At 39.6% G+C, this 23,380-nt stretch overlaps 1 protein-coding gene across 7 annotated transcripts in view; it reads left to right on the forward strand.

Moving 5' to 3' along the window:
* Anks1b (ankyrin repeat and sterile alpha motif domain containing 1B) overlaps positions 1 to 23,380 on the forward strand; it is an 896,366-nt gene that overhangs the window by 96,403 nt on the left and 776,583 nt on the right. For all 7 annotated transcript variants that reach the window (XM_038314479.1, XM_038314480.1, XM_038314482.1 and 4 more), the window contains exon 2: positions 15,252 to 15,332. In XM_038314479.1, coding sequence (XP_038170407.1) covers positions 15,252 to 15,332 — 81 coding nt within the window. The remainder of the gene's footprint in view (positions 1 to 15,251; positions 15,333 to 23,380) is intronic.

The raw sequence follows: 23,380 nt of genomic DNA on the forward strand, positions 1-23,380 counted from the left end.
ATTCCAGGTGAGGATATACTGTAGTGGTCAGCCATCATTGGGGGGATGGTGGAGGATTAGGAACCTGATCAATTATCAAGAGTGATGAGCTATTGAGTGGGGATTTCTATTAAATTGATTTATAAGGGTTCTTCCCCAAACTGGATTTTCTAAGGAAATACTCAGATGGGCCCATGAGAAGGCTTAGGAGAATGATCAAAATTTGGTCAAGTTCCCAGTGGTGGTGGTGCACTTTTTTAATGCCAGCCCCTGGGAGACAGAGACAGGCAGATCTCTGTGAGTTCCAGAACAGCCTGGTCTACAGAGCCAGTTCCAGGACAGCCTCCAAAGTCACACGGAGAAACCTTATAAATGTTATGTATTTTTCTTTAACTGACAAGCCTCCCCACCGATGCAATAATTCCAAGCAGACCAAATCAGACTGAATTAGAAGACACCCAGGTTTAATGGATGGCAACACTCCCTGGTGCCCTCCCTCCCCGGGAAAACACAGAGAGGGGGAACAGAGAACTGAGAGACCATGGAAAACCGTGAGATCACGAGTTCATTCTCTGGGGGGCAGTTTAAATAGCCTGTGGTCTTGACCTTCCCTGGGTAGGGGTCACCATTTGGTGGGCTTTCTTGGAGGTGGAGTCTGGACTGTGGCCACTCCCAGGGGAGGGGCTTGGAATGGAACTTTCTATCCAACATTCCAAAAATGGATGCCAGGGGGCTGGGGTGAAGCCCCCAACTAAACAGTATCAAAAAACAAAACAAAACAAAAACTTGGTCAAGCAAAGAAGCCTTCTTATACAACAAAATGTTCTGCATACTTGTTCTCAATGAAAAATTAAAAAATTAGTTAGAGTTGATTATTTTGACCATAATATGGTTCCACTAGAAATATTAAGAGGTGATCAATCTTATCACTTAAATACTTTTCAAACACTAAATTCTTAGGGCAAAAGGAAGTAAAATCAGAATTACAGGTTATATATTGATAGGTCAGGGCTAGAATTGTTAGGGTCAGGACCGAGGTGCTGGCAACCTGTAGTCTTGGGCACCTGTCCCTAGCGTGCCAAGTGGACATGTGTAGTGTGGAGCTGCGGGCGGCTTCCGGCTGCCCTGCTCTTGGCCACCAGCTAGCTTAAAACCCTAAATAACAACACACAAATTGTATTCTTTTAAACACTGCCTGGCCCATTATGTCTAGCCTCTTATTGTCTAATTCTCACATCTCTTGCTTTAACCCATATCTAATAATCTGTGTAACACCACGAATGGTGTCTTACCGGCAAAGATTCAGCACGTCTGACCTGATGGCTGGCTTCATTGCATCTCTCTCCCTGAGGAGAGGCACGGCAGTCTGCTCCAGAGAGCAGAGGCATGGCGATTTATTAACTTAGGAGAGGCGTGGCATCTGACCGAGCCATCTGCCTCACTTCCTTCTTCCTGTTCTGTCTACTCCACCCACCTAAGGGGCGGTCTATCAAATGGGCCGAGGCAGTTTTCTTTATTAACAAATGAAATCAACAGATTGATAGAAGACCCGCCTCCATCAGACAAGTGTGTGAAAAACAGAGGGACGGTAGCTACTCATTGCTGTCATTGTCACAGTGGGAAGGGAAAGGAATAACGAGGTCAGTGACTCCCCACAAATGAGGTTTTGGTTTATATATAGGGTACACGATAATTAAGGTGCACTGACCCATCTGGGATCCAGACTCTCATGCAAGCCCATCGGACAGGTTGTCAGAACTGAGTAAAATCTTTTTCTGTGAAGAAGGCTCCCCGCATCTGAGGCTGGGCAAGACGCTTCAGCCCTTCAGTTCTAGTTTCTTGGGGTCCATTGCCTCCATAGAGCCAGGGGGCACAAGTGTCTGTCTCTGTAGAATTTCTTCATCCCTGCCAGGACACGTAGACATGCTGGTGGAAATATGACTTGTCCAGACCCAAGTGATATGGACGAAATCACAGCAGGAACGTCAGTGCCTGTCGTCTTTTATTTGTAGGTAAGAAAGAATAAGTTAATTGAACCTAAGCATTAAACTAAAGGAACTACAGGAAGAAAGAACACAATAGTTGGCCGATTGAGTCCTCTTAGTTTAGAGTAGAAAGTGATCTAAAGAAATAAATGCTCAAATAATGAATAAAGGACATGCTTAACGTGCATTTGATAAAAATAAATGAATAAAGGACATGCTTAACATGCATTTGATAAAAATAATAAGATATCGAAATCTCTTAGTCGGTCAATAGAGCTGACAAGGGGGAACACCAAACACAGAACTTCAGGGACCACGTTGGGGAGAGAACTGTAGATACAGAAAATAACGATTCCTATAAAGTATATACAGCTTTAATATACATTAGGAAAACTAGAGCAGCTAATTTCCTAGAAAAATGTAAATTATTTATATAGGATAATATTGACTGGTAAGACAGAGGGAGGAGCAGCATTTAATGTTGGCAGTCTGAATGTATGCCGTTATGCATTGCGTTATTCTGCCTCTTTGTTCCTTACTGAGGGTCCTTAGTGTTTTAAGAGCTATTTATGAGACTCCAACGGTAGCTGTTGTAACGAATGATGAAACCCTGCCAGGCACGCCGTTCAATTCATTAAATTCATTAGCAGGACAAAATTATCTCTTATTTACTTTAGGGATTCTAGCCAGTGCAACAAAGGAAAAACAACGGAATGATTATTAGAAAGAAAGATTTGTCGTTGCTGCATCTGGAAAGTCCAAGAGAAACTCCTCTGGGTCTTACTCAGATGATAGAATATGTATATGTATACATACACATATATAATTTTATGTAACATAACTCATATAATTATAAGTGGCTTTATGTTTGTGCAGGGCAGAAATCTGACTTGTTTCCCTCATTTTGTAAAGTGGAATAAAGATAAATCCTCTTGGTAGCCTTCTACCACAGAGCATGTCTAGATCTGTAAAGCAAGCCCCGCCCCCACTGACTGACACATACACCCTGGGTTCTCAGTATCTCTTTCATAAACGGCTGCACTTTCCTAGCCAATGTCCTTCTTTATTCTTTTCTCAACTTGGAGTGTGCACCCACATACAAACATACATGCACACATACATATTTTGCATGTGTGTATATTCACATCTATGGGGCTTGGGCACATGTGTGGGCACATGCATGTGGAGCCCAGGCTCCCAGCCAGGGGTCATCCAGTATCATTCTTCGACCTTATTCATTGAGGCGGGGTCTCTCGGTCTGACTCAAGCTCACCCTTATTCTGGTCTTGCCAGCCACCTTGCTCTAGGGATTCACCCATGTCTGCTTTCCAGGGATGGGATTATAGGTAGGCTGCTAAGTCCACCCCACACTTACACAGGTTTCTGCATCTGAACTCCAGTTCTTTACCCTTATACCCTATGTGCTTTAACTACTCAGCCCCCAGACTCTTAGCGGAGTAGCTGAATGACCTTTTTATGTATTTCTCTTCACAGTGCTACGGATGGCACTCAGGGCAGTGTTCATAGTAGGCAAGCATCTGCTACGGAGCTGCATCCCCAGTCTGATATTTTAAAGTCTGTATATCGAATCCTTCCATTTCTTTGTTCACAAACCTAAAGTGGCTTTAAGGCCACAAGATCCTACATGACCTGGCCTTGGGTTTCTGAATTCCTTTCCCCCTTGGCCTTGTTGCTCCAGCGGTGCTGGCCTCTTTCTATTCTGGAACACGTCAAAGCCCCCTTTCTGCATGAAATGCTCTCCTCAGAGTCTTCACTGTCTACAGTATATAAAATGGCACTCTGGTTCTCTCCGTTGCAGTATTTTGCTCTTATGTGCTATGACCTGTTGTCTGGTGTATTTCTATGTTCGAGTATATTGAGATTTGAGGAGCACGGGGCAGGAAAGTTTGCCTTTGTCGTCCCTTTCTCCTGCTGTGTCATCCGTGACAAGGACAGCGAGGACAGCGAGGACATTGCCTGTGCAGAGAAGGTATTCAGTAATGAGTTTTTTGCATGAATTAATTAAAAACAGGATTTCTTAATTAGCACAATAATGGAAGGATATGAAACCAAGATGTCCATAATAGCAGTGAGCAACTAAACTTATTAGGCTTAGAGAAGTGATACATGCCTGTGTTCCCCGCTACTCGGGAGGATAAGGACCGTCTGTGTAAGGTAGCGAGACTTTGCAGAGAGCAACCAAATATCATTTGTTTGGAATTTAAATGGTCCGGTAATGTTGGGGATATGACTTAGTGATAGAGCGCTTGCTTGGCATTCTCAAGACCTTCATTCCCAATATCAGAAGAGCCAAGGACAAACTAGTTAGCCAGCCATCCATCCAACCAACCATCCAACCAGTGGACCCAGCCATAATGCAGTGATTCTCAGGTTGTGTCCCCTTCGTGGGGGGGGGGGTTTGAATGACCCTTTCACAGGGTTTGCGTATCAGATATCCTGCATACGAGATATTTACATCACAAAGTATAGCAGTATGATTACAGTTATGAAGTAGCAATGAAAGTAATTTTATGGTGGGGGGTCACCACAACATGAGGGACTGCATTAAAGGGTCACAGCAATAGGAAGGTTGAGAACCTCCGCCGCGAAAGAGGAATGTTGTTGTACTTAGTGTGGGGCAATGCAACCCCATGTAGGTCTTTTCATGTTTCTGAGCCTTCTTTATGTAAGCTGTAAAGTGGAAGAATTATAGTCTTCGTTTGATAGCTATGAGGATTTAATGAATTCATATTTTTAAATATAGATTTAGGAATACAACTCACACCTGTATTAAGTATATAAGTGTGTTTAAGAAAACAATTTAAGAATATTTTAAAGAATGATATAAAGTATAGATAAGTTAGTCAATTAAATCACATCGAATGAGAAGTAACTTCTATATTAAGAGATCAATTGATGATATGAATGTTAATAAAAAAGAATGTTCTTCTTTGTTGCGGTATCATGGTGAGAAACAGCAAAGATTTGATTCAATGTCTATGGTAAGGCAAAAGACACAGTGAAGTCAACGGAAAGCTTTAGCTGAGGGAAACAGAGCAATAGAAACAGTTAATAGTTATTCATTCACTTAAAAAGTAAAATGGGTCCTTCACGTCCTTAGGAACAATAACATATTGGAAACAAATGGAAAAATGAGGCACTCACAGAAGAAACAGAGGCGGACTCAAAGCGTAACAAGTCTGAGTTTTCTGATAATGAAGAGGTGCTCTCCGACAGTGTGGTTAGAGTGAGTGCCTGAGTACCGAGGTCTCTGGAGACAGACGGCTTGGTTTGGAGCCTGGCTGTCAGTGCTAGTTAGTGCCTGTGTGATCTTGGAAAAGAGCTGTTTTTTCTTTTACTTCCTCATTTAAAAAGCCCCAGTAGTAATTATGGAAGTTAAAAAATCGATGCATATATGAGCACTTTACGTATTTTATAGCGTGCAGCATGCCCGAGTATCTAGACGTATCTGAGTTGCGTTGTGTTTTAGGGTTGTTTTCATAATAAGTTCCTGTATTGGTTTCCTGTTGCTGATGTAGTAAATTATCACAGATTTAGTGATTTAAACTGGGTGAGTCTGGTGTGTTATAGTCACAGAGGTCAGGAGGTGTCAGTGGCTAAAGCTAAGGGGTCAGTGGGGCTGCATTGTCTTGGGAATGCTCTGGGAAGTCCATTTTCTTGCTCTTCCCACGTTCTAGTGCAGTGGATCTCAACTTCCCAGATGCTATGACCGTTTAATACAGTTCCTCCTATTGTGTGACCGCCCCAAAGCCGTAAAATTATTTTCGTTGCTACTTCATAACTGCCATTTTGCTACTGCTAAGAGTTGTCACGTAAATATCTGATATACAGAATATCTGATACGAACCCACAGGTTGAGAACCGCTGTCTTGGCGGTCGATTGCCTTCCTGGGTGCTTTGTCTGCTGCTTCTTTTTACAGCCCGTGGAGTCTTTCTTGCTGCAGTCTCTATGGCTCTAAGTCTCTTGTCACACTCTCAATTTAAGGACACTTCTGATTCCATTGGATGCTTCTGCGTCATCCATGCTAAAGCCAGCTGATCAGCATTTAATTCTGGCCACAGCCTTAATCTTCCCTGCCACGTAACATGTCATCTTCATTGATTATGAGGGTTAGAGTATGGATTTGTGAAACATCATTATTCTGCATTTTACAGTACCTCTGACTTATCATCTAGGGAGAGAATACAAGGGTAGAAGGGACCATCACCATTAAGTCCATGGTGTTAGCCTCCCTCATCTGGTTTGTTTGTTTCAAGCTGGAGCTGGGAGCAGTGTTGTATGCTTTGACCACCGGTGATGATGGTGAAAGCAGACTGAGTTATCTAGGCTCACTTCCCTGGATGGTGTGTCCAAGACTCTGTATGGTCACACATTCTCACACTCTTGAGTTGTCTTCTGTGGTGCCATCTTATATATACAGACAAGCCATCATAAATGGTCCGGTTGTTATTTAAGCTGCTTCCGCTCATGGCCAACCTATTATGTGCTTTACTGTGCGACTACAATGTTATTGAGGGACACATCAAAAAGTTTAGTGTGCATATTATTCATTTAAAATGTTTGTTAATATAATTTTTGGCCATTATACCCCATAAAGTACTAGCTTTTGTGTGATTGTGCCTTATAGTCTAGACCATGACTGTGTGCTATACCAGATATTATTTATTCTTAAAAGAAGTAAAAAAAAAATCTTTAAGAAATTGTGATCAGGTCAAATGGATATTTTATTTTGTACAAACCAATATTTTAAGTTACTTTTGGAAAGCATTTTTATTTTTATGTTAGTTATAGCATTAAAATTTTATAGAGCAGAGCTTCTCGAATGTTTCTCTTTGCTTCTCCTTTTGGCTTGAGAAATATTTATGAGACCAAAATTATATAGAATAGGTATACAAATGATATGTTTGCTGATAGCAAATCACAATGAAATTTACTTTAATATAAATATTCATACATATGTATATACATGTAATCTATACATATAATATTATTTATCAAAAGCTAAAGCAAATTTCATACTAATGAGATCGATGGATGTGCCTTATTTTTACATGAAAACTAGGCTGAGTATTCGGTGCCCCACAATGCAAGCCTCTTTAGTGTCTTTTGGAGTTCATTGATATTTTGATTTTATAATCATGGTGCTTTTAATGCCACTTTGCAGAAATACACAGTGCAGAATGGGAGTACATTTAGGGCCATTTCAGAAATACTTGAAAATTCTCTCCTCATCCCATGTTAAAATTAATTAATGAATTTTTTTAAATATGGGAGTACATTTAGGGCCATTTCAGAAATACTTGAAAATTCTGTCGTCATCCCATGTTAAAATTAATTAATGAGTTTTTAAGTGAAATTAGCCAGCAACCCAAACAGCAGTTTCAGAAATCGAGCATTTCAACACGGCGCAGTTCAGACATTCACTAACTACTCTTATGCTGCTATGCTGAGGAATGAAAGTATGGAAATACGTAGGCTTTTGTTTTCTGTAACTAAACCATCATGTTTCCGTAATAGCGGAAAACATCTATTCAGTAAAAACACTACCTCAGCTGTGAGTCTGAACCAAAGTATTTCAGACCGCGCATGCGGGCGGGTGTGGTGTGAGAGCATGCGCAGTAGCAGTACACGGTGTTTGTTCAGAACCAAGTGCCTTGAGATGCATCATGGGAGAGCAGTGCCGGGACACTTGGAGTTCGTTGTGTGTCCTTTTGAATTCGTTTTTGGTTGTTGTCACATTCAGAAATCTCTACTGTTGCCAACCGCCCCCACCTGCCATAGCCCAGCTGTGCGCTCGCTTCTATGAGGTTACTCCATATTGTTTCAGAAGCTGTGCTATACCCATGGAGGTGACAAACACCTTTAGTCCCAGCACTCAGGAGGAGGAGGCAGGAGGATCTCTGTGAGTTCAAGGCCAGCCTGGTCCACACAGTGAGTTCCATGACAGCCAGAGCTACACAGTGAGACCTGGTCTGGAACACAAAAATGAAGAAGAGATAATAATAATAATAATAATAATAATAATAATAATAATAATAATAATAATAACAATAATACAGAGTCTATAAAATGCATGTCTGTATCAAATATATATGTATAATATATTTTATAAAGGGGAACTTATTAGATTGTTTTATACTACAAGGACTGAATTGTTCAAAACTGGCATCTTGCAGGCTGGAGAAGGAGAGAATTTGATAGCTTTTCGGTACCAAAAAGTGAATGGCTCAGTAGTTCCAGTTTAATCCTGAAAGTCTAGAAGTTAGAGAGTTGCTGGTATTGAGACCACACCAGAAGGCTGAAGAAGATGTAGTCTGATGGAGGAGGAGGAGTGCAGCCTGGGGAAGATGGAGTCTGATGGAGGAGGTAGAGGAGTACAGGCTGGGGAAGATGGAGTCTGATGGTCGTGGAGAATGTAGCAGCTGCCTCTGCCGTGGTGCGGTGTTAGAGACATCCGCTCAAGAAGTAATGAGGGAGTGCACCCATTCTGCATTTTCTTGGGACTCCTACTTCGGGGCTGCTCCCTTTGGGAGTGGATCTCACTCCCTTCAGGTGATCCTGTCTGGGAATGCAGGCGCGGAGAGCACTAGTGTGTCTCCTTGTGGCAGTGAACACCAATCTCATCACATTACCCTTGAGTTTTCCTTCCCTCTCTACCTCAATAATAATATAGAGCTGCCCTGTGCCATTTAACGGGATAATCTCTGTCCACATTAGGCTATCAATCACTTGGAACGTGGTTAGTCTAAGAGCATCTAGGGCTCTCTCTACAGTGGCCCCTTTCCTCAGCTCCATTCAAGCGCTCCAGAACAAGCTGACACACTCTTACCTTGCTAAGAATGGATTTTCCCCATAGATCTGTGAGGACTATAACAATGACCAACTTCTGCGGTAGCTATTACTTAAAACATATTTGCTATGCATGTATATATCAGTCCAAGAAACTCAGGGTTGCATCTGATTTAAGGATTAACCTCTTTGATTTGTAGAAGCCGAGGGAATAAAACAGTCTCATGTGTTTCCTGGCCATTTGAAAGTTCAGGCGAAAGCCTATTTCATAGGAATCTGGTTACATTAGTGCATGTGCAATATAGCCAAGGAAATGGTGTCTTTGGAAACCTTGGCTGTCACTGAAGGCATTCATTTTGGGGAAGATTGCTGACAGGAAGAATTTAAAATATTTATTGATGGTATTTGAGTCTCTATTAGAATAAGACCAAGAATCCGGGATTTCTTTAAAAAAAAAAAACCAGATATATACTAAGCTTCTAAAAGCTTTTCAGCATATCTCCAAACGGTACTTATTATGATTGAGTAAAGGAGGAATATATTTTTAAAAAGTCGGAATGAATGGGCTGTTGACTCAAGACATGAGCTTTTAAAAGTCAAGGTTTCTTTTTTCAGTTTTGAGTTTGAGGTTTTGGGCCTGGCTTATTTATAGCATCCCAATGTGTAGAGATGTTCTGTGGATGTGTGCCCACAGGCTCTGTCAATAGGTGCAGCTGAATTTAGCTTACTGGCACATATGCTAAATTTCTATTCCGAACCTCCTTGTTTATAAGAATATGTGCCTATCTTCATTCTCCCTAGAAGAAGAGACATTCATTAGAAAACCTTCCAGGTTTCTATTACAATGAACTTTTTTGTTGATAGTAAGGAAGCGAGATGCAAGAGGGACCTCAATCTTGCGTTATTAATAAATATCAATGTCTTTCCCCGCTAAATACTCATAAGATCTAATAACGTGCAGGAAATTAAAAACATATTGGTTTATTTATAGCATCTTATAATTTGTTTTCCATGCTTTGTGAGGGGATTCTGAACAACACAGGGCTCTTGGCAGCTTTCTCTGAAATGAGGCTTTCCCCAAGGGTACCACTGCCCTTGAAGGTCCTGCTAGAAGAGCTATCTCACCACATGCTTGCTGTTCACGGTGGGGACCTCAGTCATTTGCCATGCTTACTCCTTCCCACATGTTATCATGTCTCAGAGGTTTTCTTTTAGACCCAAGAATTTGAATTTCCTCCCTCGTCTTTCTTAATTTGCCATTATGCTTCCAACAGTTCAACTTCCTTCCTTCCTTCTCCCTCCCTCCCTGCCTCCCTCCTTCCCTCCCTCCCTCCCTCCTTCCCTCTCTCCCTCCTTCTTTCCCTCCCTCCTTCCCTCCCTCCCTCCCTCCCTCTATCCCTGCCTCCCTCCTTCCCTCCCTCCCTCCCTCCCTCCCTCCCTCCCTCCCTCCCTCCCTCCTTCCCTCCCTCCCTCCCTCCCTCCCTCCCTCCCTCTATTCTTCCCTCTTCCCTTTCCTCCCTCACTCCACTCCTCTTTCTTTCTTTCTGTTCTATTAAAATTGACTGTAAACTCAATTCCCTTTTCGGTCACTTTCCAAAACCCATCAGAAGAGCTGTCACTCTGAGATGCTGATCTTATTATGCCAGAAGTGTTTAGTTTCAAGTTGACTGCAGAATCATTTCCAAGTTTCTCGGAACATTATAAGTCTCCTCATAATCTGGAACAAACCTACCATGGTGGTAATTCGTTGTTGCCAACCTGACCAGATTTAGCATCATCTCATAGACAGACCCCTGGGGCGTGTCTATCCATGTATTTTCAGAGAGGAATGACAGAAGAGGGTAGACTCACCTTGCCATAGTGGCAACATTCCATGTGGTAGGATCCTGACCTGATTACAAAAGGAAAAAGCAGAAAGCCAGATGAATACTGACGTTGTCTTTTCTGTGTTTTCTAAGCTGTTGAGATGTGGGCAAGTGGCTGCTGCCTCAGCCACGGGCTACACCTGCAGCCTTCCTCATCGTGATGGGCTGTGCCTGTGCTGTCCCCCAGTGTAAACCTCTTCTCTTTTATATGTTAGATATTGGCCGCAGGTGAGAAAAGTGACTAGTGAATCTGCCTTTTCTCCTCACCTTTACCCCTCCATAGATGATATTATTCAAACATTAAGTGAGTTGAATGTGTCTTTGTATGCATTTTTTTCCACCCAGGATTTTAGCCAAAAGGCCGAGAAGGAATTGTATGTGTTTTTCTAAAACAATGCTAATATTGCTCGTTTGTATGTAGATGCGAAGGAGTTATTGCATATAAAGCGTTTGGAATTCTGAATCAAATAAAAGAGTTTGTAGTTTGTTTTTTCACTTACTATGGTTTTGTTAACTTTTGAGGTGCACACAAAGAGACCACAGTTATTTACGCTAGCACTTACGCAACATTCCATAGCCCAGAGAATCCGCAGGGAACCAACTCCACAGTGCTGATGAATCCTGTTTTCTCTTCTTGGAGGTGTTCATATGATTCTCTTTCTATCATTAAAGCCATAAATCATATTTTCAGTCTTTATATCGATACTTTTATGTCACGTATGTCAGTTCCCCAAAGGTGGGTGGTTGGGTTAGATAATATTTGTATTTGAAAGAAATTTGAATTACGTCATGGTAACTTCCAAGAATGTTGTTGAATTCAATTAGCAGCCTATAAAATGGCTTCTTCCCACTGTCGTTTCCTCCATTGTATATCATAAATGATATTTTTAAGATGTATGGTGTTTATATATATGTATATATATGTACACATATATGGATGTTTTCTTACACGTATGTATGCTGAGCATAATCTTCCACGTTTCTCTACCCCATACCTTCCTTACCTTCCCTCTTTTGTTTAGTTTCATTTGAACATTCATTTTATATAAATATATATGTGTGTGTGTATTTTTATAAAATGCACATTTTTTTAGGTGTCTCTCTAAAAATCTAGAAACCACAAAGTAGAGAAAGCTTGATACTGTTTGATCCGTGACTGACTCAATTTGCTTGATACTGTTCTTTGAGGTTTTATCCATCTTTCTACAATTGATGTAACTCCGTTCTTTCTGGCTGAACAACTTCCCTTGTGTATCTAGACCACACTTTCTTGATCCATTTCTTGGTCACTGGACACCTAGGCTGGTTCCCACGTAGGCATTGTGAGTAGCGTTTCAACCAACATTGATGTACAGTGCTTCTCCTCCTGTGTCTGACTGTTTCACTTAGGGTGACGCTCTCTGTGCTCACCCACGCTGTAGCAAATGGCAGGCCGTGCTTTCTTTGATACTAATGGTTTCCCTTTATATGTTTGTGCCACACTTGCTTCATTCGTTTGTTGGTTGCCAGGCATTTAGGTGGTTTGACTAGCTCAGCTATTCTTGGATAGAGATGCTAGTGCACACAAGAGTGTTATCTTTATTGCCACGAGGGTAATTTTCTTTCTTTTGGTATATTTTCAGAAATGTGATTGCTGGGCCATTTGAAGTTCTAATTTTAATTTATTTTAAAACCCCCGTAGTGTTTTCATAGAGACTATATCATTGCTAGCATATACAGACACTTTCTAGTCCCAAAACGTTTGCAAGTACTTTTTGACTTTGTAGAAACAGCCATGAAAAGAATGAGAACGACCATCCTAATGCTGGCGTTAATAGTTCATCCTGTTTTTGATTTGTGAAAGTGATTATTGGTGAGATCTGGTGATTAAAGAAATTATATGCTTTCTCATATGCCTCTTGTCCATTTTTATATTTCCTTTGGAAAATGTATATTCAGGATTTATGCTTATTTTAACTGTTTTTTTTTTTTTTGCTAAAGTGTTATATGATTTAAAAGATTTTTACTGGTGTGTGTGTGTGTGTGTGTGTGTGTGTGTGTGTGTTTGTGCGTGCATGTGTATGTTTGCATGCATGTGTGTGCCCATGTGTGGTACAGGTGCCATTGGAGGGCAGAAAAGGGACCCTGGAAAGAAAAGGACAGGCTTAGATTGCATGGGTGCTGGAAATGCAGCTTCTGACCTAAGTAGGCATTTTAGTGATACCAGCTTCTCTTTTAGCTACACTTTCATATGGAGAGTTTTTGTTTGTTGTGTTTTCTTTAAGTTTAAAATACTTTGCAATTTCCTTTCTGTTATCTCCTTGACATAGATGTTATTTAGATGCTAGCACTGGGGTTTCCAGATACCTCCGTGCTAGTGATTTCTAATTTAATTTCACTGTAGTTAGAGAATGCAGCTTGATATGAATGCTTCCATATATACTGAGACTGTTTTATGGTGCACAGCTTGCTGTGTTTTGATAAATATCCTGAGTTTACTGACAAAAACTTTTATTGTTCTGTTATTGTTGCATAGAATGTTCCATAAATTTTAGTCAGGTAAAGTTGGTTGGTAATATTATTTAATCCCTTACTGATTTTCTTTTTATTTTATCAATTGAGGTGTTTAATTTTTTAATTCACTTCTTTTTTTTGTTTTTTTTTTTTCGAGACAGGGTTTCTCTGTAGCTTTGGAGCCTGTCCTGGAACTAGCTCTTGTAGACCAGGCTGGTCTTGAACTCACAGAGATCCGCCTGCCTCTGCCTCCTGAGTGCTGGGATTAAAGGTGTGCGCCACCACCGCCGGCTTTAATTTTTTAAAGATATAGGTGTGTAAGTCTGTTTTTTTTCTTTCCAGTTGCGCCAGGTTTTGTTTAATGTATTTTGAAGATCTCTTGTAAAAATAACACTTAAAACATTCTGTATTCTTGTCAAGTCAGGTCCTAATCGTTGTGAAATGACCCTTCCTGTCTTTTGTTTAACTATTTTGTGAGCTCTCATTTGGAACAGGTTTTTATTCTCCATGAAGGAAATTATTGTGGTATCTTTGTTTTCTCTTTCGTGTGTGTGTGCATTTGTGCACAGTTTGTTTTATAAAGATCACGCTAGGGCACCAGCCTCCCCGGAGTTGGAGATACAGATGGCTATGAGCTGCCATGTTGGTGCTGAGAACCGATCCTGGGTTCTCTGCAAGAGCAGCAAGTGCTCTAAACCCTAGACTCTCCTTTCTAGCCCACAAATATTTCTATATTCTATTTATGCATTTCGTTATATGCTAGTACTTTGTTCTAGCATTGTTGTTGCATGTGATGTTTTGTTTTTTGAAGTTTTTGTTTGTTTATTTTTTTTGAGACCAGATTTTACACCGTAGTTCAGCGTGGTCTGAAACTCACTGTATAGCTGAGTCTGGCTGTCTAATGGTCCTCTCGGTGTCCTATTAAGATTAGGGGTCTCGCCGGGCGGTGGTGGCGCACGCCTTTAATCCCAGCACTCGGGAGGCAGAGGCAGGCGGATCTCTGTGAGTTCGAGGCCAGCCTGGTCTACAAGAGCTAGTTCCAGGACAGGCTCTAAAAAAGCTGCAGAGAAACCCTGTCTCGAAAAACCAAAAAAAAAAAAAAAAAAAAAAGAAAAAAGAAAAAAAAAAAAAGATTAGGGGGCCCTACCAGCGTACCGGACTTCCTGTGGGCCTTATCAGCATTGGTTTGTTTGATCCTCACAATGACAGTGTAAAATGAGGTTAATATCATCATCTCCGTTTTACAAATAGAGTTGAACTTCAGAGGGGTGTTGTTTAGCTATGTTAAAACCACTCCTTGAAGGTGACAGGACCAGGTTTTGAAGAGAAAATGCATTCTAACTATTTCGTGAATATGAATTTGTCATTAGTTAATATCTTTTATAATTTCAGTGTCAGCATGAACAACAGATGAAGTCGTTTTTTTATCTTGATCTTAGAAAAGCATCTTCCAATGCTTTATTTTTTTCCTCCAAAGGCTAAAAACAATTTCTTTAATTGCAGTGATCAACTATAGAAAGATCTTTTCTATTTCCGTGTTAGCTCCAGAATATATTGCATAGGAAAGCCCATAGTTGGTACACAATTGTTGGGATCTTCTTGTGGTTTGCAGTGAACCAAATCTCCAATTCATTTGCAGTTTGTAAAATATGAGCTACACTTTCTTGGTAGCAATGGGACATCAAGAGGAGTTTATGTTCTTCCCAGGATGTAAAAATGTGTTATAGTGCACACAAATCTCTGCCATGCCGGAGTGAGTGAGATAGAAGAGTGGAAGCAAGTGTCACAATCGTTATTCCTTCGTGTATAATATCTGAATGTTAATACTTAAGCGATAAAAGGGAGTGAGAGGGGAATGATGGACCGAAACTTCATGCATGGCGGTGAACATACATACATTCACCAATAATTTTCGAAGATGGTTATGCTTGCTGTTGAATTTCTCTGTGTCATATAAATGCAGTTGCCCTCTGGGGTATGCATGAAAGATGGCATTCATTTCCTCCAGAACTGCGGATTTCATGTGCCGCTCCGTACCGCCTGCTGTGGGGTTGTGCGGCTCCTGCAAGTGTGTGACTCTGCACAGCGGTTAACCCTGTGCCTGTGTTTTGTTTGCAGCATCTGGCGAGGCCCCAATGTGAACTGCACGGACAGTTCGGGTTACACCGCTTTACACCACGCAGCCTTGAACGGACATAAGTAAGTGCCGCTTGTCTGGACTGGAAGCTGCATGTACTTAGTTACGTGTAATCTGATAACGTTAGTTCTGTCTGTCGATGCCTTTCTTCTGGTCTTAGGCAGTTTAGGGAGGGTAACACTGACGAATTAAGCTTGGGAGGAATATCATTGAGTATGAATGTATTTAGAATGTCAATTCAAAGAAGCAGTCCGAGAGGTAGTAAAAACATCACACAAGCGTGGTAGAAGCAGAGACAGGACCATGTTAATCCTGTGTGGTTTTAGGGAAAGAATGGGATAAAATCCACTGCTTATCTTCTCTTGACATTTGCCTATACCCACTCAACACAGAAGTAGATTCTTGCTAGAGTCCTGCCCTTATAAGGCACTTATGTGATATTTCCTCTGTCATCCACAGTCACCTGTCTCAGCTCTGAACTGTTTGATCCTACGGAATTAATGTTTTAATTACTTTGCTAGTTTATGCTGTGGAGCATGAGAGAACATACCGCTACAACCAGGACTTTATATCTGGTATTTAATCGAGGTAACCTAATGGTTTAGTGATGAGATGCGCTGTCTTTTCTCGGGGACACAGATATTCTGTCTTTTGCTACCAGAAGAGGAAGGTTGTCCTTTCTGGGTCTCCCTTTCCTTTTTTTGTCTTTCTTCTGCAGGATTGATGCAAGTTAGTTTCCTTAGGTTTGGCTCTTTTCATTTCACTTTAGTGTTTTGGGTGGGACGTGCTAGTCAAATCATGCCTGTATCCCAGCACTTGGGAAGCCCAGGCTGGAGGATCGGGAGTTCAGGATCATCCTTGGCTACTTCGTGAGTTCAAGGGCAGCCTGAGCTACATGAGGCCCTATAGCAAAAAACCACAAACACAACAAAACAAAGAGGCATATGTATATTCCCCTCCCACCAAATATTTATTTAAATTTGAAACACACAGGCCTTACTTATGTTTGATCTGCCTGGTGACCATAAAACTCCAACTTGAAAATATTTACTGTTTGTCATTATTTATTACTACAACAGTTTTGCTATTAAAGCTTATTATGTAAGTCTAATGTTATCAGTACATTTAAACAATCATTTGAATTGCATAAAATTATAAGTGTAATGTTTTCTTATTTGGATTCTTAGTACTAGATTGCAAAATTACATTTATTTTTATGTGTTAATTTTTTATATCGTGTAATCATCTCCCATCTATCTTAGAATGTTTTGTTTTCACTGGGTTTTTTTTATTACTAAATTGTTTTTCTATAGAATGGAGAATGTGTTTGCATGTCTGTCTGTCTGTCTGTCTGTCTGTCTGTCTGTCTGTCCTTATTCTCCTCTGGAAGATAGGCTCTTGCCTATGTATTCCCACCTTGCTTCAGTCTCCTCCTGTACCTGGGAAAAGCAGATTTCAGGTCTGAGTCATCATGCTCTGCTCACACCTCTCCTTAAAAGGTGAAATTATTACTTATCCTTATTGTAGCTGCATGATTCCAAGGCAAACGTAAATCAGGTTAAGTGACAAATAATGATGTTTCTTTTTCCCTTAATTCAGAGTTCAGGTTTCTGATGAAGGGAAAGTCTATGGGGCTTGATGTATCCAGTGTCTGGGGCCTGACTCTGAGTTACACCCATTTCTTGTTTTCTTACAGGGTCACTCACTATAAACACTTACAAACTGCATGAGAGCAGGTTAGGACTCGGAGACTTTCTCAGTTTTCAGCGAATTTATTTAGTGAACATAGCTGATTTGCACATAATGGCCTGGAAAATATAACTGTTTGTTCCTGTTATCTGTAGATAAGGTGAAGAAGATAATGTAAAGGAGTTGAACAGTAATCACTAAGATTGGCATAAAGAAAATAGGGCCCAGCTAAGTATTTCCAAGCCTCCTGTTCAATGCAGAAATTCTTTACTTATTTATTTTTTTTTATTTTATCTGATGAGCTCATTTATCTCTCAAATACTTTCTAGTAACAATTTTCTCAATATCATCTTATAGAATGTGCGTTGGGAAAAGCACAGGAGAAGTATTTAACTTGCTAGCTGTTTGCCTTTAAGCTGTGTTAATTGTAACAGTTCAGTGTATGTCAAACATGTTGGCTACATAGTCTCCATTGTTTCTATTTTTGATATATACATTATGTATTGCTTGTTTTTCGGTTTCATATTATGATGCAATAGTTCTGAAAGTTGGATTATAATGGCTAATTTTTGAGTCTGGTATGCTTAATTTACCTATAAACGGTTACAGTTAGATACCACTTATTCCACCCAATCCCTCTTCTTGGATAGATGGACAGAGCGGGCCATTCTGGATAAACAATGCGGTGGCCATGTTGATGGTAAGGTGGGTTTGTACTGAGATCCTCAGCATCCTGTTTACCTGTGTATGCCTTTGTCAGGTCTCCATGTTACGTCCCCCAGCGTTGAACTTCTTCCTGGCTTTTCTGTGACACATTATGTATTTCTAAGATATCTCCCAGCATTGTCAATTAGCATATTATGTTGGTATTCTAGATAATATTGTCTTAAGTAAAAATAAAAGATATTTTGAGGAGATAAAATTATCATCGAAGGTATAAAGGAACAATACTTCTTTTGTTTACTAGTGTCACTTAGTATAGGCCATTAACACTTTATTATGTTGTATTTTTCTTCCCTAGTAAACCCGAGCACATGGTACCAAAGCGTTGTCCGCTCTTGTTGCTGTTGTGGTTCCTAGATTGTTTCTGTTCATGTAGTTTGTAGGCTAAAGCTCATGGCTCGCAGATCCGGGAAGAATGTTGCAGGGTACTGTATTTATTCTTTTCCTTTTAATACAGTTTTTCCCGATTCCCAACATGTGACCAGCCCTAGGCCTTCACGCTGCAAATTGAATCCATTTCTTCCTCATTGGAGCATTTCACGGGGGGTCCTTGTCTGTCAACACTAGTTAATCCACAAAGGGACAAGCATTTCCTCCCTGTGATCTGTTGCTTCTTACAGAGCTATTCCTCTCCCATCAGCCAGGCTGGAGCCAAACTGTGCTCTATTGGTGGTTTCCTGGATCATTTGCAATGACAAATTGGAATGTTATTACTTTCAAATGACAGGAAAATCATGGTCAATAGAAGGAAATCTACTAGGAATTCTTTCAAACACTTCACACTGCAAACAGGAATCCCCTAATTCTCTTCTGAGAAGAAGAGAATAGAATACTATTCCCAGTCTTCCCTCACCCTGCAATTCCCCACATCTTCTCTTTCCATCCTCTCCTACCCTGTGTTTTCTCACTCCCATGCCTCTTTCCTGTTTGATTTTCCTTCCCCACTTTGTACTGTTGTCTTATTTTTGTAACTAATTAGTTAATTAATGCCTGGGGTGGGAATCAAGACCTCATACACGCTAGGCAAGCTCTCTACTGACAAGCTACAGGTACAGCTCCCTTAGTAGATGCTTCCCCCCCCCCCCCCGCTTCTATTCTTTCTTTTCTGTTGTTGTTTGCAGGTCTTTTTCTTTGGGGAGGGACGATTCTTACAAGCTGACTCTGAGGGACTTACTATCCTTCTGTCTCCATCTTCCAAGGGCCGGGATTGCATGCCTAGCTATTTTTTCAAAAAATAATTTTATCTTTCTCAATAATGTTTTTCAAAATTAAACTCAAGTACTTATATTTCTTTTTATTTCCTTTCTTTAATTAGGAAATTGCTTCTTATTTTTCTTCAGTCATTTCTCAAACTATATTGGCTGTGTTGTGATATTACTTGGATACTAAATAAAAGTGTCAATGAATTTCATTTTTCCTTGGAAATAGGTTATAATATAGAATATGGCATGTGTTGGGTTAAAATAGTTTCTATTCCTCTATTTCTTTTAGGATTTAATACTTTATAGACTCTAGAATCTGTAATATAAATTCTTTGTTAAATTGGGGCTAGAATTCAGAGAGTAAGTTTTTTATAGTTTTGCTTTTTTTCTTAGTTTTTTTTTTTAAATGAAAGGGATATTCTAAAATTTTATAATAGGATATCTAAAGTTGTTGGAATAACTAGAAGCACCTTCAATTTTATTGCTTTTATTCCTACAATCTAGAAATTGTAATTGTGAATTCAGTCTATAAAGAAATTTCAATGAGAGTGGAGTGCATTTCTCCAAGTCTTCTGGGCACCCACAGACCTGAGACTTTGCTTTGAAGAGAAGTGGATAGCCCCGGGGAAGTCTCAGATCTAGCCTTATGGACTTTGAGAGTTTCTTTGGTTAATTTTGTAGCCAGATAAAGCTGCTATTCTGAGACTTACTGACAAGCAGCAGGACAAAATAAACAGTGTTGGCTTTAATGTATTTACATGGGATCTTGTTAAGAACAAAGGAAAAAAAATTGAAGTTGGTCCCACCAATTCCTTTAATTTTGCTTAGAATTTATTCTGAAGCTTTTCAAAGCTATTTAATATTAGTCAGAAATGTTTTTATATTTATCAGAACATGAATACAATGAAAGTAGAAAAGCCAGTACTTTAAAATTTTGTATTTTTATCTGAATTTACATATATTGCCTTAAAGCCACAAGAGAATGAAATTATCAAAATTGGATTACTTTTTGATTTAATATTTTATTTTGCCTCTGGCAATAAAATTACTTTCTCCGTGACCCCATCCACCACATTTATATTAGGATTTCTGACCATCGTGTGTGTGTGTGTGTGTGTGTGTGTGTGTGTGTGTGTGTGTGTTGGGGCTAGCATTGTGTGCATGTGGTATTTGCTAAGTGTGTACCTTGTTACCCAGTCACACCTTTAACCCTGGATCACAGTCAGTTATCAGATGCTGACTGTATCTTTCAGCCCGTTATTGAATGGTGACTGTGAGAAACATTGTTACTTTATTTGTAAAATGCAGGGATTACTTTGCTACTTGCTAGTTTATAGGCATCATCAGTGAACTTCATATCTTCTCTAAAGAATAAAGCACATTCAGCAGTCTGTTGGCACCTCTGAACACACGATTAGACACAATCTAATTGAAAATAAAAAGTCTAATATTGAGTTAGTATTTCTGTGATTTTTCAAATTTAAATAATATAAAAAGTACTCAAATTTTAATTTTCTCTTTATAAGCCTGTGTGGAAAGGCTATTTAATTAGCATTAGGTTTGATAACCTAGATACAGCATGAAAAGGGTAATTGACAGTTTATTAATTCTTCACTGTGTTTACAGTTCAGTAAAACCGCCAGGTACTTATTTGATTAGAAGTCTAATAAGTGTGTTTTCAAACTGAACCTAAACTCACTTGGTTCACTAGCTAATATGTCTGAATAAGGTCATAAAACTTGACTTAAATAAAGGTTTAAAGGGAAATTTAAATTTAAAGGTGTGTACGTTTATCGAGTGGTACATTACTCCTAGGCCTTCGGGGGTTGACTCAAGTGTATCCCAGATTGAAGAGCATCCTTAAGCTGGGCAGGACCTTTTTTCAGAATAAAGTAAAAAATGTCAGGCATGTTAGCTAAAGCATTTTCTTGTACATCCAGGGTTCTGGATCCAATCCCTTGATACTGTAGAAAAATAAGAACTTGAATGAACACATTTAAAAATTGAGACAGCAACCGAGACAGCTAAGACAGCAAACAAGATGGCTCAGTTGGCAAAGGCTTTTGCTGTCAAGCTCTATGACCCGGGTTCAGTCCTCACTGCTAACACGGTGGAAGGAGACATCTGACCTCTACACATGGGTGTCCCCCAATCAAATAAATGAATGTAATAAATTTAAAAAGATAATACTTGGTTATGACCTTGTAACTTATAAGCATATAGATTACCCCTTTCTGATTTAGGTATTAAATAATCACAAAGTTATGTGTACACTACAGATGTTTAGAATAAATCACTGTTTAGAAAGAAACACTTTTCAGTGTATCATAAATTTTCGCGGTAAACAATGAATGCTTTTCGCCTAGTTAAAGGACAAATTCTGAATTTTGTTTGGGTGGAGTTAAAGATAATAGAAGCTTTGTTCCCATCAGTGTTTCCTTTTGTTATCTCCCCCTTGAAAGGTGTTTCAGCCTGTGTTATATTACTGTGATGAGCTAGCCAAGGCTGGGTAACTATAGAAAGAAAGGGAAAATGCAGGCATCATTTTGCTGCCAGTTATTCTGCAGATGTCAATTATGTAACAGGATTTTATTTCAGGTAGTGGAACGCTGTCAGCATCTTAGTTTGCTGATATTTCTAAATGAGAATGGTTCCACTAAATAAAAATAAAAATACTGAGTATGCATTCTACTACACCTTAATTTAGGAGCTATAGAAAGTGCCTGAAGTTTAATTTTGTGTGGCATTAGAGGCCCGCATCTGGTGATGTTATTCTTGATGGCAGAGTCCCGCAAGGCTACTGGATATGCATGTCTATGTTTCTTCCTGACTTTCTTAGAGAGCCAGTGATATCCATAGGCGGCTCTACCACATTTACCTTACTTATTTCTATTCATGCCCCCTAGGGCCCATTTCTAGATAGCATAGTTAGATTGGGTGTCTACTGTCTTAATATTTCATAATAGTAAGTAAATTTGATTCATAAATTCTTGGGCATAAAACTGATCTATATTAAAACTAAGAAACATTTTTTTATGAAGAGTTAGTTTTAAGATTGTTTTTATTTGCATAGATATTAAGAAATGAAATTAAAAGCTTTCTCATAATTGTCTTTAAAATAAATTTGGAGAAATTGATTTTATTCTAGGACAAATTCTTCTTAGAACTAGATATTTAGTTTGACCAGCCTCCTTTGCTTTTATTTTACTTTTTTTCCCCTGTTTTTAAAAGAATCACTGGAATTGTTCAACAGGACAACAGCGTGTCCTGAGAATAGTTTGGATGATGTAGAATTCACAGCCATAGCCTTCTTATTTGGTTCACATCGCAGCCCTTTGGAACTGATAGCAGAATGTAATATCTAAATTCCATATTAGCAGTCAACGAGGTAAGGAAAGACTTGACTTGCTTCAAGTAACTAAGTTATTAACTAGTCAAGATTTGGGACTTCAAGCTAGATTCTTAGTGGGTTTTTCTTACTCAGAACTATTGATTGAATCCTCTTTTCTCATTGGTCATTTACTTGTCTCAGAATCGAAGACTCCAGAACAGCTCTTATGTGGCAGCGATAGGAGAATCACGGGAACCAAGTTAAAGTCTGATTTCACTTCTCCTTGTCTATGTTCTTATTTGATACAATCCTCATGCTTACACAGTGGGCTCCAACTCATCCCATTTTGTAGCCTTACCAGACTGCAGCTGTTAGGACTGCTTTGTTGCTCCAGAGTCTTTTCCAGAAAGGAAGAGAAAACGCCGCCAAATTTAAGAGTCGGGTGATTTGCATAGCCGCGTCACAAATCCCAGCCTTCTAAGTTCAGATCCTGTTAAATAATAAATTCTAAAGGACATGTTAGGAAATAATTTATGGGCCTGGAAGGAGGGCTCAGCAGTTAAGAGCACTTCCAGAGGGCTTGTTCCCAGCACCCACGCTGGGCGGCATAATTGCCTGTAACTCCAACTCATGGGGATCCGATGTATTCCGGTCTCCACAGTCACCCATATATACTGTGCACATCGGGACACGCATATCCATACATGTGAAAATACAATCAGCTCTTAAAAGAGATAGAATTTATGTCTTCATTTTTCAGAAATCTTACCATTAGAAGATGAAAATTCTTCGGAACGCATACATATTTCTATGACACATTCTTTCTCTCCAGATGGCGATTTCATATGTCCTGCAGCTGCTGTTTAGGCTGCATTTTGGGCAGTATGACTTACCATTTATTGTTATGTTCTGTTACATCCATTTCTTGTGAACTAATGGGATTCTGACCTCATTTCTTTCTAAATGGCCGCTCATTTTTCTCATTTATGACTCTTAGTTTAACCTCATGAAAAATTTAAATTCAGGTCTTTCTGTTATGTTCATCATTTCTATTGGTGATTTTTTTTTTAAACCTAAAGATAAACTTCAGTTTATAATGGTACATACATAACTATTTTTGCCTGCCTTTACACATAAGTCTGTCTTGGGTTTTCACTTAATGAAT

Source organism: Arvicola amphibius, chromosome 17 (assembly GCF_903992535.2).
Source record: "Arvicola amphibius chromosome 17, mArvAmp1.2, whole genome shotgun sequence".
Classification (NCBI taxonomy): domain Eukaryota; kingdom Metazoa; phylum Chordata; class Mammalia; order Rodentia; family Cricetidae; genus Arvicola; species Arvicola amphibius.